Below are 17,805 nucleotides of genomic sequence, written 5' to 3'. Positions count from 1 at the left end.
CGCCCTCAGCGGTGCTCTGCTGCCCTCTGTCCTCACGCTCTGTTGGCTCTCCTCTTCTCCTCCTCCTCCTCCTCCTCTCCAAACATATTTCATCTGCTCCAGCAGCGTGCCAGCTCTTCAACGGCAAAAACAGAAACATGACATTCAATTCCTCCGACGTGCCAGAGCGCACGATGAATGCTAACGCTTTCAGCCTGAGCACCCAAATGCAAAACGCTGACCACCATCACGGTGTGATTCATAGTACCAGTGTGATCTTTTTGAGATAACAACTCATCTAGAGCATGTCGCCACATATCCAATTATTTAATAATAAAGTCTAAATACAGTGTTTGTAACTGCCCTTTAGAGCAACACCTATACGACACAAAGTCTACAAACAAGACAACATCATTAGCCACCGACCTCTGCCCTGCCTCGACATTGTCGCTCTAGCACGAAGTCACCTGACTTCCTCCTTCGCTGCGGCCATTACTACCGCCGCCGCCGCCGCAGGGCTTCATCACTGGAGCGATAACTCACTGGTGTTAAAACCCACTGCAGCTTCAACAGGAAACCTGTTTAATTGAACAATTTGAACACGAGGAGCTGCAACGATTGGATGTTTGTGCCGTAAATTGAGGCCCAAAACACCAGCATGTACACAACAAAGTGGATTTTGACCGGATACACCAACAAACAACATGACATATTAAATGATGAAGACCAGTTTGAATGAATTTACTCGATTTAAAACACATGTGGTTCTTAAATGCCGAAGCAAACTTGTGAGCCATGAATACAGATCTGTCTTTGTGATGTGAGTCTCATCATGACTTAACAATTAAAGCGTGATATAAATCCTGTCTTAATAGAGTTATGGAGGCTGAAAGTTATGTTCATTATGCACAAATAAAGGATGTTATCAGCAGCAGTGAGTGTTCTCAGGGCGGTTGTGGGCTGCAGATGTTCAGTATACCCAGTATACCCAGTCTGCACAGAGTGCCGTGCAACTTTCTAGCAAAGTTAGAAAGCCTCATCTCATTATAAGTTTCAGGTAACCTCAAACTTAACCTCAACTTTTGGCAACACGTCTCCCACGGGAGTCTTGCCAGAGTTTAAGGTCGAGAAATGTAAATCACGCTTCTGTCCTTTTCAGGAAATGACACGTTCTCGGCTCCAAATATACAACATCCCCCCCCACCACACACACACACACACACACATCCCCCCCCCCCTCTTGAAAGCATAGGATCAACTGTTACCTAGCAACAGCGATGGAGAGAGACGGCCGCTTAAGGCCATAAAAACCTGGTTTCTATACATATGAAATGATTCAGCGCTACCTGTTTTCTTCAAGCGGCAAGACTGAGGCCGAAGAACGTTTCGCTTTTTGAAGGATATCAAAGGATCTCGTCAACTTGAGAAAAGAAACCTGACATCAGGCACCAAATTAAAACCACAATTTTTTTATTCCATCTGTATATTTTATATTATTTTTTTACTGCTAATTTTTTTTGTTTATTACCGTTCTACTGTTTATTTATATTACTTGTTTCTTTTCTTTTATTACTTATTACTTGTGAGCAGTGCGACTGTAATCCTGTAATTTCCCCACTGAGGGACAAATAAAAGATTATCTTATCTTAAATTCTGACCAAAAATAAAGCGATATCGGGTGGAAAGGAGACCTTTATAATGCCAGCTTGAAGTGAGAATGCACACACAAACACACACACACACACACACACACACACACACACACACACACACACACACAGGTGTGCGTTGGTCATTAGTTGTCATTCAGCGGTGGATGTTAAATGTATTTACAAAAGTAAAAACATGAATTCAATAATACAGAAATAAATAAATACTCACCAGCGTAGTATGTTATTCTGGAAATATCTAGAACAAAAAAGGGCCGGGGGGGGGAAGAGAAAGAAAAAAAAATTACACACGTTTGTTACATTGAATTATTCACAAGTACCTTCATGTAATGAGTGATGTGGTGACATCACTGAGAGCCGCTGTGCTACGTCATGACGTCATGACTGGAGGTGTTTGTGGGCCGGAGGAGCAACTGAAGACCGTGGTGTTTATTCCTGACCGTTTAGCAATGAATTGTGCATTCAACGGATCCGCTCATTTCCAAGAATGAAACTCTTGACATGCTCAGATTTGTCCTGCTCGCACAGATGAACTCAGCTCTACGTGTGCTAACAAGCTTCTGCTCAGAATAGACACTGTATTTTCCTTCATGTCTAATTAATGAGCTTCTCTTTATACATTAACAGGAGGAAAACTAATTGAGAATCACTTTTGGTAATTAATTTATAAGTAATGGTTCTATATATATATATATATATATATATATATATATATATATATATATATATATATATATATATATAAAAATAAACCAAAACACTCAAAACAACTATGCAACACTTTGTCAGTCAATCAAGTCAAACAAATGCATTTCAACATACAGATATGTACAAACATATATATACATATATATACATATAGATATATACATAAACATATTCAATGGGTTTTATTCATGAGCTTGTGAGGTCAGGGAGGAAGAGCCACCGGCCAGTTTCCTTATTTGACATATTATATTTGGTCCATTTTGTCCAGGTTATGTATATAACATTTCTCAGCCTCAGGAGGAAGGTCCATCTTTCCATCTCGTGGATTTCTCTGATTATTTCAGTCCAGTTTTCTGTCTTTGAATATATTTTTGTACATAGGTTTGTTAGACAGAATTTAAGATTGACACGATTGACTGACAACATCGTAGAAGTGTTGCATGGTTGTTCTTTATTTCATGTTATTTTTTTAAATATATGTATTTTTTCCTCATGGCCCGTCTTGGCCGGATGCGTGGTTCATTTATTTTATTCATCTTACTTTCGAAAGGATATATTTCTTGTCCAACTGTTAAAATACCTAAAAAAAAAACCTCGCTGTAACACATGAAAGAGGACTTCCATTATTTGGAAAGTTCAGCTGTACAATTTCATTACAACGCCGAGTTCATTTGAGTGACGGCGGTCAGTTTCTAATCCCACTGAGCACGTCCACTGGTTCACACGTCGGCGCTGCTGACCAGCCGCTGACAGCATTTGAAGCTCCGCCCCCAGACAGTCGGAGGAAGGCGAGGACCACGACGTGCCGGTGTTGTGTAGTCTGCTCCGTCACAACTCCACCCACTGGCCTCGCAGCCGCCTCCACGTCACCTCCGACTCCCTCTCTTTCCCATCTCTTCGCTCGCTCTCCACAATCTCACGTAAAAATTACAACAAAATGAGCAACGAGATGAAAAGTCCAACGCTGACGCAACGCTGATCCGTTACTAAGCAACAGGCACGGCGCCGTGGGGCTAATTAGTATGCCGAAGCTTTGTCTTATAATATCTACAGTAAGATAGCAAATATATATTCCAGATACATTTCTTCTTTGTATGAAATAAATGAGGTACTTTTGTACATTTTGCACAGGAAGTGCATGCATCAAATTGCAGCTTGAAAACCTTTAAAGAGATTTTTTTTTGCATTAATTTGTTTATAGCAGCATATTCTGAAGTCAATTTAGTATCTAAACACTGATATGTTTCACTTTTCTTGTGCAAACACACAATTAAACTCAGGTAAAGGTGAGAATGTAGTAAAGCATTAGGAAAATACATAACATTTTGTTTTTTTTTACTTTTTTCTCTGTGGTTTGATTCTCTGCTGCTCGGGCTGCGTTCTGACACTTCACATAATTTCCTTTAATCGCATAATCCAATTTGTTCCTGGCAGAGTTGTGTCCAAACCGTTGGCGACAAGTATGAAGCTATTAACAAAAGCAACACAACGAATATCTTGGCAACATTCTCCCTCTCCCCCACTCTTCAGTGTCAAATTAATAAATGTAACATCAAGGCATAGAGGAAAAGGTTTAAGCGTGTATTGAAGGCGTTGGAAACATCTGCCCTCCAGAATCGCCCACGCATTGCCCCCGAAAACAGACGCCTGTGCCAGAGTAGATTCAAATGCTTGAACACCTAACAACATTGTGCATCACTACGCAAAAATATGTTGTCAAACAAACCTGTATGCAGAGATATTTTTGTCAAAGTCACCAGAAGTGACCTAGCTTTGAAACCCGACTTTAATCTTTCACGTTCCACAAATAATGACCCAAAACTGGAACCTGTTATCAAAACCCGGACGGAGACATCTGTCACTAAAACTGCTTAAAACATGTTCTGCCCTCGCGTAAGCTCTCCACAGAGCTTCTCCCTCTGAGCCGGTTTTCTTTCTTTCTCTCTCTCGCCAACATCAAGAGTAGGAAACGATTGCCTCCGGCCGTGACCCGAAGAGGCTGCGCTGCAGTCGACGCCGCGCTAACGGCGTCGCACAGCTCCATTCTCATCAAACAAACAAACAAACAAACAAACAACTGCCTTTTTGCAGGCCGTCTGCGCCGATCAGCAGTCAGATCAGAAAAGCATCAGAAGAAACATCAGGAGAAGGAGAATAAAGTCGCCACCGGTAGCGGCTACACCTTTAATGGAGGTAGCTGTCAGCTATGAAAACATTGTTTTAGTGTTGGAGGGATAAAGAACCAAGATGAAGATGGTCTGAGTCGCACCAACGACCCTTTTCACATCTGTATCCTTGTATGTTTTGTTTTGACATGAGCCGACGTCAACATAACATCTTTTTTTTAAAGGCTAAATTATATATATCATGGAGTTTACGGCTCAAATCCTTTACAAAGCTTGTAAGATCCCTCACATCTGTTCATCAACAGCCCATTATCAAGCACAGTCTTCAGTTATTTTCCTCCAAACAAACAAGACACTGAACCACACCTTCTTCTTCTTTTAATTAAATATTTCTCTTAGACCAAATGATGCAATTACAACATGTTTATGCAACATAACATGAGATTGATTAAACCAACTAAATATTTAAAAAGCTTAAAACGCAGACTGACATCCAAAGAAACTAAATATCCAAAGAAATCATGATTTGCCAGATGGATTATTTATTTGCTATTTATTATCGTTTAACTACTAAGTGAATGTTGTTCTGTGCGAAGGAGAAACACAGAAGATCCAACAGATATTCACGAGATAGGAAACGTAACAAATTCAGATATTTAGTAACGTGGAACATGCGATTGGATCCTGAGCCTTTCATTTTTCCTATTTTAAGTCATTCTAGGATTAGTTTGTTCAAATAAATGACGATGGTTATCTGTTAATGAAGTGCATCAAATCAATGAGACAGAACAAGGATTTGTTGTGAGTAATCTTATTTGAAGAGTCAATGATTTTAGCTTTATATAAACACTTTTACAGGGCAGGACTCCAGCGTGCGCCCTCACATCTTTACACCTCCCTACTCTCTCATAAATTCGCTGATTTACAGGCTTCACTTTATACAATTTCTTTCCACAAACAAGCCGCTTTACACGCCGTTTTATGGCTCGTCCTCGGTGTGCGGTGCACTGCACCAAAGTTAATGTTCAGACGTTCGCAAATACATTGATTTAAACTATACTGTGTCCCTGGGGTCCCACACGGCGTCTCTCAGTAACTTCTTCTCTCAGGATTTTGCTATCAAACGCCCAGTTTGTGTATGTTTCAAACAATCGGGATATACGAGAACATTTTACAGTTCTTACTTTCAAAACACTTAAGGTTCACTCGATCTTACACCAACATACTTAAACAACCTCCTGAGTGAAGGAAATTGGCTAATTTAGAAATGAATAAATGTGTTTTTGTAGTGTATAAATATATGAGCGCCGCTATTTCCTCGTCTGGCTGCTGCTCTAATCACAAGTTTTCGATGCGTTTCTGCAGAAAATGATAATTACAGTAAAATGCAAGTTAAAGAAAGACATTTATGACATTTTGAAGAAAAAAGTTATTTTGAACCAGACGACTGGTATTTATCAATTTTCGCAGATCATTGTAAAATGTATAAATGGGATTCTGTTCCACATTTGATTTATGATCCAGTTTGACTTCCTATTAACCTGCAGCCCAATGTGTTGAATATCAACACCTAGACCTCCTGACTTCCACTCTTATGCTACAAATGGATTTTAAACGGCAGGTGTTTCAATTAATGTGATATTGATTTTTTCCTCCATATCTTCCAGCCTAAAAGTAACTTGAAATAAAAGGAATATTCACCCAAGCTCGGTGCGACCTAACTCATTGCTTTGAGGATACATCTACTCATCAAAACTATGGCGAAACCCCAAAAAGCAAATGCACATTTTGACAAGGTGTAATGTAATGAAGTTACAATCGCAGCGTCTGACCACATGGGACAAGTCAAACAATGCAGCGAACTATAGACGCAAAGAGGGGGAAGGCTGATGATGACACAACAGGAACATATGTTTCCAGGCGATACTTTCACTTGTCTGAACAGACAGCCAGCTGCTGTGCCGTCCTGGAAAATGACAAGTCGAGTCCCTAAACTATAGCTCCTAGGTCTAGCCTCGCAACAATATGACACAACCCAGCAGGTATTTTAGCAATAGTTATGTATGCAATAGCAGAAAACATGGCCCGGGGCACAGGATGGGTGTTGGAGAAAGAACTGTCCTGGAATTAAACACAGCAGCAATAAAGTAACCACAATACAACACAACTTATATGAGATCATAAGGCAGAGCTGTACACCCTTTATAGATTAAGAGGGTGTGTGTGGTTTATATATTACGATCAGAGACACACACACACAACGTCTGAAGACCATCTGCATTCATCTGCACAGTCATCGATGGGAGATTGTAAACACGGTGACTAAAGCTGAAGCTATTTGCTTTTCGACACGTCTTGTAATTCCTCTAAAAGTATCAATTGTCAGACATTTTATTTCATTGTTTTGTTGTTTATTTATCCACGAACAACTCCACCAGCAGCAGCTGTCGGCGGCACTACTTTGGCACAGCCCCGTGGACAAGAAAAGTGACATTTGATTGCGGGGAGCCGGCGGTTGTTTAGCTGCATTTATACACAAACAGAAAACTGATGTTTAACTCTTTGTTGTACAGGTCTGACCAGGCGTCACGTCTTGCCCCAAAAGAGTCAAGAAGATCGGATTTCAAGCGGTAAACAATGGAAAAAAATCGGATGTAAGCCACACACAAAGGCTAGACCTTTTCTGAAAACTGCTCGTGCAAATGCAGGTTCAGACTCACAGGATGATTTTAACGAAGTCACAGCACCGAAAAAAACTGAATAAAAAATACGACAGAAGCTTACACGGGTGATAAATTCAAAGCTCATCTAACCGACAGTTAAAGTGACTCCAATGAATAAGCAGGTTGTTAAATTACAGCTGTCAGTCTGTTTAAATTCTCAAAAGGTGCCGGGGCCGAGGAAGTGTGGCAGTCGCAGTGTTAGTCACAGTAAGAATATCAATGACCGTAATAATTGAAGGAATAGTGATAAGTGTGGAGGGAGCTGTGGTTGTTAGACTCCATCTTTAGGTCCGTGGGACTTTCCAATCGTTCACCAATCATATAATGAAAAACGTGTAATGGCAGTTAAACGAGTGAGAAAAAAAAAACAGTCCATATGGACAGCACACATTTAATTTCACACGGTTCATGAAGGTAAGCCTGGTGAGCAAATATCCCAAAACATCCAGCGCAACAGAAACAAACAAATCCTACAAATGTATGAATGTGTCACATCTGCTGGGAGGTGCAACCAAGCAGGGTTATCAAAGGAAACAGAGCAGGCTGATACTGTATATCAGAGCCTGCTGCGTCTTTTGTTTGTGCCCCACTCTCTACCTGTTTGTGAGCTTTTTTCGCATGCAACTGCTTGCAAAGCGGTGAGCAGCGCAAATTCCTTTCCAGCCCTCAGCCTGCCAGAGCCTCCAGCACAGAGCACCCATACACCACGTCGGATCGCAGCCCGACGCATTCCCGGAGCCATCAGCATGAGTACACGCGTTCATACCTCCGCTGGTGCAGCTCAGGAAGTCCCAGAAATGCATGTCGGCGGCCGCGTACACAGGGGACTGAGCCTCTGCTGAATTACAGACTCCTGGATGTGATTCTGTTCTGTCTCTCCACTTCCTAGTTGTACTGTACGCTGTCACTTACAGGAGAGGGGAAAACACCCGCCCACTGATTGTTTCAGACTGACACACCTGGGGGCTGAGTTTCATTTCCAAACTGCTGCCTCCTTCTCCTAAGCTCTCATTTCTAATCGTCTTCCCACTACCGCTCCCTTCGCTCCCCCATCTGATCCAGTACGCTCATCTTCATCTTTTTTTCTGACCTGAAAAGAGAGACGGCTGTAAAAATTGATCCAACATCCTCAATGTTTCTTTCCACATCCCTGCCTCTTTAGATTAGTGGAAGTAGCGGGAGAGAGGAGGCCAGGAGAAACCGACAGAGGCCCTTCTTTATCTACCGTGTGAATAACACGGGTGTTAAAATGATGATTTATACTCACAGATTATTCATATGTACACAAAAATCTGACATTTGAAATCCAATCGCACAGGACAGATGGCACAACATTACTGATAAGCACCAGTCAGGTTTTAATATATCAGACTGCAGACCTGTGCACAACACTGGAAAAAAATATAAGCCATGAATCACAGCAATGACTGGACATGCAATCGAGCAAACATTAACTCGCCTTTCAATAATATCTACACTGCAGAGTGATTGTGTGCATCCATTGGGAATAGTGGCGACTTCATGGAAAGGCCAGGAAGTAAAAATGTCTCGGTAATACACTCAACACTGTTATATATCTTTTACAGAACCTGCAAGCAGATGCTCCATCATTAGTGGGATTTAATCACAGTTTATTTAACTGGAAAGTGAGCAGACACTATATGGCAGGCGTGTATTCAATTATAAGAGACCTGAATTAGCTCTGAGCTAGTTGCTGTTCAATTATCAAACGTTGTTTTTTTTTGTTGCCCACAATCTTTTCAAAACATCGGAAGACTTTGGGATCCTGACCCTCCAGTGAGGCTGCAAGGGGACGTAAATAGTTACATAAAAGGACCAAAAAGGAAAGAAAAGAAGGATGGAAAGCAGAAATCTGTTGGAGACAAGATGCATCTCTGTCTCCTTAAACCCCCAAAGGAAAACTGATCAATCCTGAGTGATGGCTCCTCAGCCAACACCATGTTTAGTTCTGCAAATGTTGACACCTGGAAACACTACCTAAGCATGCTTAAAGGGATGATCACTTCACAAACAACACATCCAGTCGGCCTACCACAGCGAGAAGTGGACAGTATTGTGGTTGTTGAGAAAAGACAGGCACAGGCGACCCCAACACACTCTCCAGGTGCTCAGCTTCAGCAGGAACTGACCCGCTTGGTCTTAAAAAAAAAAAAAAAAAAAAACGTTGCTTGCACCCTCCTCACCCAACAAAAAAAAGTATCAGTTTGAGCAACACGTAATTCATCCACACGCAGATGTTTCTCCGTGTGTCGCTCTGCATGACATAAACCCTCCTCGCCTTGGACCTTTGCACCTCCGCGGAGGCACAGAGAGGGGTGGTTTCGGCCACTGCACCACTTGTCTGTCTGTTTGGAATACAAATGACTCCGCGGTGTCAAAATGAGCAGTGTTTTCACTTCATTCAGCCCACGATAATTCACCATAAATCACCATAAACAACCCCTCGCTGCCCTCCGCCTCTTGCATGCGCGTTAACCCCATTGTCTGTGTGTGCGTGTGTGTGTGTTACCCCCCCCCCCCCTTTAATGCTAAGCTAGCTCGGCTAACGGTGGGCTATTCCCATTTAATCCGACCCCCTTCCCCACCCCACCTACCCGCCCAGAGGGATCAATACTCACCCGCTTTTCAGCTCCGTAGCTCCGGCCGCACCTACTCCCCGTAACCAGCCAGTGAGTTTTGGGGGTTTTATATAAATGTATGAACCCCGTTGGTATCAGAGCCGGCTTTTGGTGGCTGTGCCTCTCCGTTATGATCCTCTCTCCCGGTCTGTGTTTGTCCTCAACAGCGCCGTGCCCGGTAGTCGGTGTCCACTGACGCTAGCTAGCTTGTTAGCATCGCCGCTGCTGCCGCTGCTGCTGGAGCCGGAGCTTTTCCAACATGGCCGCAGCTGTCTGGGCTCACTGACAGCAGGAGAGGGGCCCTACGTGTCCAGCACTGCACAGCATGGGTCCCCCCCCCCCCTCTTTCACACACACACACACACACACACAAATTATTTTTTTATTAACGCCCCACTGTTGCAATGCCCTCCTCAATTTATCTTTTTAAATAATGTCACAGAGAGTGAAGCTCAACACTTCTCCCAATTCCCAAATTACTTCTCACTGTACATACTGTTTGTGAGAAAATTGATCGCTGCATGTGTTTCAGTGTCTGTGTAGTGTTTATATTTATTGTTAGTCTGTGCAACAGGAGACACTAATATTGCCAGTTACAGTTCTGTCACTTTTTTTATGAATTTATTGCCATCAAAGTGTCCACAACTGAAAATATCCACCAGCCAGGATGTTCATCAAATCATGAAAAATATGATGATACATTTTATCAACTAAAGCTGATTACAGCACCAGATAAATAAATACCCATATCAAATATTTTGGAACAGCATGCAACTATTATTCTGGTCTGTAATGATGATGTGTTTGCCTCTTTGGTTGATGTAGCTGATAAGAAGTTGTGGAAACTGAGTAGCAGTCAGTGATCAAAACTGCTATGAACAAAATAGACATTATTTCACTCTTCGATGTTACTGAGTGAAGCTGAAATAAAATCGCTCTCCACTTTGTCAGCCCCACTTGGGGGGAGTAATTGCTGTGCTGGTATAGGGCCGACATTAAATCCACCTCGTAGGACAAATCACAAATGTCTATACCCAAGAGGAAGGCTATTTGCAGGATTTAGTATTTTTGAGATGCAGCTACACCTAAGCACATGAAATAATAGGAAACAGCGGATGTAAGAACCTGCAGTCGCGCTAGAGCTGCTGTCTCATGTTTAAATGACCTCTTAAGAGATTTCTGTCATACATTATTCATCATAGGATCATAATGTAAGCCAAACAAAAGAAGCTTTGAAATAAAGATGCTCCCCGGACACACAAACACACACACAAACAAAATTATTGTGACTTTGATGCTGTCTGCCATTATGCTGCGCTGAGTCTGTGTGTCTCCACTGTCTTGCTGTCACAGCCCAAAACAATCCATCTACTGACAGCAGGCCTACACACAGTCCCACCTACACATACAGTACATTCATGCATGCAGCTATTGTCCACACACACAAACACACACACACACACACACACACACACACACACACACACACATAAAGACGCATACTCAGATCAAACATTATTTTTATGCAAACTGAAGTGTGATGCAAATTTTGGCACAAGGGAGGGAGACACTTAGGGGGATTAAAACTCACGACGTCATAGCTACAAGGTGTCCGCTAGGGCCAGCAATATACTCCACATATTCACAGTCACAAAGCTTGGCAGCTGTTGGGGACAAACATATTATGTTTAACGTGAATATCCAAACAGTATGGAAAAAAAGGAAAGAGTAAATTAACCATGAGCCATTTGCGGATGGCAGGCCCTGTTTATATTCTGTACTAGATGCAGTTAAAACCCCACTGCATATAGTTAGAGCGGTTGATGTTGTGTATCACGCAGATATTTCATTACATTGTCTCTGATGGAGCTGCTGCTTTACTTAATAGAGTTTCATTTGATTCAGATTTAAATGCGCAAATAGAGGACGCAGACGTATCATAACAGTCGGTTTCCAAATTGAAAAGGGGAAGTATGTTAATACACCGAGGTCATTTGATCGACTCCCACCTTTATTGACCAAAGCATTTGCACATTTCCTGTTTCACTCCTTGATTTGTTATTGTCTTGCATATGTTGTTCGTCATTTGATGGGCTCTAAACAATGCAAAAAAAAGTTATCACTTCAACAGGATCAGGATTAGCAGAGAAAACCCGAAAGAATAAATCTCTCATGGCACGTGAGTGTGTTCAGGGATGATGGATAAGAAACAAACTATTATACAATGCACTTTAATCCAGCCCACTGGGAAGGGACACGGCTAAATACGAACAATAAAAGATATTAAACAGATCCATGCGTGATATTAGAAACCGAGCAGATGTTGGACATTTGACTTGAATGTTATTTGGCTGCGTGACTGCTGGTGAATTACAGAGAAAGAGAACAGAAGCGGTTACAGACCGCCACCTAGTGGACAGTCAGCAGAGGTACACGTCTTCAACCAGATCGACATTAAATGATAGCTATACTACGAGAGCATGTTTATGGAAAGTAAAACATCTGTGCAAAATAACTTAATGAGCATGTGTTTCTTTAGAATTGATTACAATAAAGACACGTGTAAAGATTGATGTAATTAGATTTCCCTTTTGTGTAAAACAAATATTTCCTGATGTTCTGGTCCCTGCTCTCAGTTGAAATACTAGCAGAAGTATTTCACAACTTCCATCTCAAATGTATGGAAGCCCATTTTCATCACACAAAAAAGGACAAAAAAGGACACAAAATAAACATACATATATAATATAATAATAAAAAAAAAATTTCGTTGATTTTTTTTTGTGGACACCAAAAAAAAGTCGACAAAAAAAAAAAAAAAATTTTGGTCCTAATTTTTATTTATTTTTTTGGTCCTAATTTTTTTTCCCGTGGCGGAAATGGACTTCTATACAGGTGTCTTCTTTTTCCCTTAAATGAGTAGGACTATGTCACTGATTTAGCATTGCACATGAAACTGCCAGACACCAGAAGAAGCAGAAACAAACCCAGAACATATTGTCTTTTTTATTCAAAACAATCCAATCAAATAACCCGAGAGGCTATGAACAACAATATTTTGTCAGAAATACGTTGTTTGTATGACGGTAACAATCACAATCCTATTTGATGGCTGTTATTCTCTTTTAAATCCAACATGTTTTAGTTGTAGGGCTACTAAGTTCAAGGTTTCTGACATAAAAACAGAACAATCTGACTTGTTACCACAACATTTACACCATGTGAACGTTAACAGGTCCGATTGTTCTGTTTTTCATCTGTAGGTAGAATACATGAGACACTTACAGTAGATGACTAAAATAGCACAATACATACTTCCTTACATCTGTTTTAATCATCAAATTGAATGTAACTTGTCTTTACGCTAACAACATGATTTTGTTTTCACAAAATTCCAATTTAAAACAACCATTTCTTATCTTCAACATATATTTGTAACACATAACACGTGTATGTCACACAGATGTCACATGTTGCATTTACTCATTTCACATTACTTATGAACATCCAGTTTTAACACTAGTATCTTTTCATTTGAATTATATAAATTACATGAATACACATCTGAGTTTTGCATAAACGCACAATTTTCAAACCAAACATTTTCAGCTTTCACAATTTCCTCATGTGGTGCGTATGGCCATAAATATTCAGAGCATGAGGAATAAGAAAAAAGAAATAAAGTAGAGAGAAGGAGACCAGTTGGGAACAACGTCAAGAGAGAGAAGGATTGTTAAATGGATGAAGGACTCAGAGGGATTGAGCCTCAAAGTCACCGGAAGGTCACGACCTTTGACCTTCCAGATAGAGCTAGTGCTGCGTAAAGGGCACGACAGAGAGGACCTGTCTGGATATACTGAGGTATGCTTTTGCTTTATTCGTGTGCTATTCAGTGCGGCGTGCGTTCCATCATGCCAACTGAGAGGACTTTGACGTCATCTGGTTGCTGTTGGAGGAACACTCCATGGCGACGTCGGTGTGCGAGCGCCCGCGCTTCTCCTCGGCGCCACCGCCGCCGCGCGACAGCGTTTGGACGCGCTCATTTGTGTGCGCGCGGCTCCGAGAGCCGTCCATGGACGAGACGCTGGAGCCCGAAGCCGTCCGAGAACGGAGTCTGGTCATGCTGGCGCTGGACACTGGGTCGAGAGAGAGCGAGAGAGAGAGAGAGAGAGAGAAGAGACGCTTTTAACGGTCATTAGAGGGATTGCACCATATTGATTCATCCTACAGTCAAATCCACTTATTGTAATAATACTATAATGTTCTGCTCTAAACGCCCATAAGGGGTTTCAGTAATCCTCTCAGTCACAGGAAGTGTCGTTTAATCGGGGTTTGTTTAGAAATGAACAGAGGAAGAATTGAGTGGCTGCCATAACCGACAGAGATTGGAATATCTTCTGGACTAATGTCTCATTTGTTATAACTCTAATGATAGATTTAGAGTGGCTTACAGTATCCCATGCCCTGGATGAAGTATTTCAGAGCTTCGATCACTTTGGCTGGCTGTGGAGAGAAAGATGAAACGTATTAATCATATGTCCAATCAATCAGGAGTGCAGATTTTATAGTTCAGCCAATAACATGTCACAGCCCACCTGATCCACCTGAGGAAGTCCTCCGCAGTCCGCCATCTTGAAAAGCAACGTGCAAAGGTCAGGTGTTATGTTAATGAGCTTTCACTTGACTTAAGTACAAGTTGTTGTTTGGAAACAGCAGATCACTCATCGTTCTCCACATGTGTGCAGCTTTAACTTCTCTCTCCTTTTTGGTTACCTTGAGCAGCGTCGTCTTGGTGGGGTCGAGTTTAGAGTTGCAGTCGACCACGGCCTCCACGACTGGAGAATTATCTCCTACGACCAGCAGAGTGGAGCACCTGAGCAGACGGGCGGGTGACAGGAGAAGTCAGACATACAATGTAATGATGGCCGCTAACAAGGGCATTGTAATACACGTGAATGAATGTCTCCGTAAAGGTCAGCGTGTTTACGAACTTGAGGGTTCTGGCGTTGATGTTCCCTCCAACAACAGGCCTCTCCACCTCCAGAGCGATGCGGCTGTTGTAGGAGTGGAGGAACAGCGTCACGTTGGACTGGTTCATCGTCGTTGTGATGTGGTGACGGTACGTCGCTATGAGGTCATGGTTGGTCTCAATCTCATCCTGAACAATTACAGCAGACAGGACGACAGAGATAGTCGGTTTTCCATATTGAAGACCGACTTGATGTTTCCTAATCAATGTGTTCGAAGTTTGATAACTTACCTTTCCAAACAAGTGTGTGATGACCGTGTCCGGGAGAGTGTGGGTCCATTCAGTGATCTTTAACACACAATGACATTCAGATGATAATATATCTACATTACAGGTTTAAAATAATCATCAAATGAAAAACCAAACGCTCTCGCTACTCTTCTTGTGGCCTATTGGGACAAACACTATACACAGAAATTGCTACACACCTCCATTGCGGCTTACGTGTCAGAATCAGTCACATATGTAATCTAATATCCATCAATACAACACCACACACACACTGCTCACCTTGCTTGCAACCGAATCTATCAGTCCTTCAGCGTTTGGGTTAATGTTGATCAGAACCAATCCGTCCACTAGATCTGGATGATTCAGCTACACACACACACAAACACACACATGCACACACACAGAGGACCTGTTAGTAATATGACTCATTTAGTTTTTAAGTGTGTCATGTTCTTGGGTTACATCATTGATTTCTACGGTCATATATTTCCGCTTATATCCTACATAACCATCTTTCTATTCCCTATCCAGAGTTTTTTTTATTTATTAATAGCATGACTGCTGCTACAGACAGCAAATTTCAATGATCAATTTATCAAATTTCAGCCGACCTCTGGGACTTATGAAACATGTATTTTGTGTCTTTATGGCAATACATAAGAACGATCAGTAACTCTAGATCTGACTTTTGTATTTGCTCGTGTTCGATATTGAAGGAAAGTGAGAATCTGTGCAGACGAGAGTAAAGATTAAAACTTTCTATTTGGCGAGCCAAGTGTCAAACTGCGTTCTCGTCGCGTGTCAAGACCAAATGGGATTTAGAGACGAGATTTGAACTCACAGCAAATTTAGCCAGGATGTAAGCTCCAGCTCCGACTCCCACTCCAATCACCCGACTCAACCTGCAAAGCCCACAATCAAAAGGTCAAGCCGAGTTAGATAAGAGCGTGCCGCGTGAACAATACTCTGACCTTTTAACGAAACAAAGACAACTGAAAAGTGTTCGCTGCGTTGTGGGATGGACTCACCCAAAGTGTTTGAGGACGGCGGGCAGCGCTTCAGACAGCTGGTCCATGGAGGGGTAGGCGTATCTGAAGGGTCAACACAACCATCAGCAGGTGTGGGATCCTCTCCCTTTGATCACATAATGGTGGTATAATGACAGCGGGACATAGATTACAGGGTGTACTGACTCAGCGTGCAGCGTTTTGGCTCCCTCGTGTTGTCCCGGTGCTTCAACGTGACAAACAGGCAAATGTCTGATGATTTCCCGCATGTCCTCGTGGTGGAAGAGTGTGTCGAAACAGGACTTATCTGAGAGAAATTACATAAATTCTGTTCAAGTTAGGTGATAAAAGGTGATAGGAATACTGAATATAATGTTAGAAAAGTATTTATATCCAATAATATGTATAAGAAGTGCACAACATTGGATTATTAATATGTAAAAATAAAGTGTTGATTAGAGGATGTGAAATGTTAGAAAGAATAGTTTGATACGTTTGATACGTCAACGCAAACGAAGATAATTTGTCCTTATAAACCAACAATAATAGCAGATATATCTAGTTTTCATCTTAGCTGATTTCCCCAAAGTGATGAGTAGTGGTGATGGAAACACACTACGGTCCAAACGCCACACTATTGTTGGGACTTACGGTTCAGTCCAACGTCATGAAATGTCAGGACGGCGGGGAGGTTTGCCTTCGGCGTTCCTGTCATGATGCAGTGGACGTTCCCATAGTGAGTCTCCACTTGCTCCTCCTAAAACAAATAGATTCAATCACATCGTCAGATCGTTTCTAAGTGGCTGAAGATAAACATTTACAAATGTAGTTCATTTTTTTAGCTGATTAGAGCACTTTTATTTTCCAGATACTGTTAAAATACTTTATAATTTCCCATATAGATATAATATGATGATGCACTCTAAGTGATATCGAGGCAGAAGTCATGTAACTTTGCACAGGGATTACATCCGTCAGGTGTAATCTCTCTGGGATACTCACAGTGATGTGAGTCTCAAAGACAGAATCCCCCTCGTGATCCTCGAGTACCATGGCTGCCGATGGAGCAGAGGAGAGCCCAACACAGATGAAGCAGATGTGTAGTCCTGTGTCGAGCTTCGCTTCTTAAATTCCTCCAAATAATTTGGGATCCTTAATTGTATTTCTTGACACTTCCAGTCCCGCGGGAACAGTCGACCTGAGAGCGACGGCGCTTTACGTGTGTGTGCAGACTTTTTGTTTGAGCTGGTTTATATATCCCCCTCCGGGCTAAATGATCTGCCTCTAAGCCTTAACTCCAACCTGGCTTGCACGTGGACAACTGACCCGTCCTGTTTTAATCTGACCTTCGGCTGCCGCGTTCCCACAGAAACAACACTGGAGCCCTCAAAGAGATTTAACCAGAACATCGTACACTCCAAAAAACACACCTTTTTTTGGCTTTCATCCATCTAAGATACCTCGAGCAAAAATATCTAGCGGAAATTACAGATGATCATGAAATGTATTTCTAGACATTCATGAAACTTTTCTCCTTTTGAACAATGTATCTGTGTGTTTCATGCACAGCAACTGAAATGAATCGAAAACCACCACGAAAAAAAGTATTGAAAACCAAAAATCGGACTAAATGCATACTTGATATCTTGGGGCTTACATTCAAATCACAGGTGAAGCTTGTTATTTGCGCTGT

The 17,805-nt window shown here is 41.8% G+C and overlaps 2 protein-coding genes across 3 annotated transcripts in view; both read right to left on the bottom strand.

Moving 5' to 3' along the window:
* The window catches only part of LOC137781261 (focal adhesion kinase 1-like), a 54,462-nt gene extending 44,375 nt beyond the window's left edge, over positions 1-10,087 (bottom strand). The window contains exons 1-2 of one of the 2 annotated variants that reach the window (XM_068569910.1): positions 9,846-10,087; positions 1,861-1,887 (exon numbers count right to left, since the gene is read on the bottom strand). The gene's annotated coding sequence lies outside the window, so the exon portion shown is untranslated. The remainder of the gene's footprint in view (positions 1-1,860; positions 1,888-9,845) is intronic. The other variant, XM_068569911.1, reaches the window with a different exon arrangement.
* A 3,667-nt stretch (positions 10,088-13,754) lies between these two features.
* On the bottom strand, positions 13,755-17,165 carry LOC137780972 (protein NDRG1-like). The gene is made up of 12 exons (XM_068569427.1): positions 17,115-17,165; positions 16,764-16,869; positions 16,299-16,419; positions 16,134-16,196; positions 15,947-16,007; positions 15,385-15,471; positions 15,106-15,162; positions 14,837-15,003; positions 14,619-14,718; positions 14,441-14,476; positions 14,297-14,348; positions 13,755-13,981 (listed from the first exon to the last, which is right to left on the bottom strand). The coding sequence occupies exons 1-12, from the start codon at positions 17,163-17,165 to the stop codon at positions 13,755-13,757; spliced, it is 1,128 nt and encodes a 375-aa protein (XP_068425528.1).
* Positions 17,166-17,805: the final 640 nt, after the last annotated feature.

Source organism: Clinocottus analis, unplaced genomic scaffold, assembly GCF_023055335.1.
Source record: "Clinocottus analis isolate CAN_PGR_092001 unplaced genomic scaffold, fCliAna1.0.p SCAF_9, whole genome shotgun sequence".
Classification (NCBI taxonomy): Eukaryota; Metazoa; Chordata; class Actinopteri; order Perciformes; family Cottidae; genus Clinocottus; species Clinocottus analis.
The sequence above is the reverse complement of the archived record's forward strand: the minus strand, read 5'-3'. Positions and strand labels throughout refer to the sequence as shown.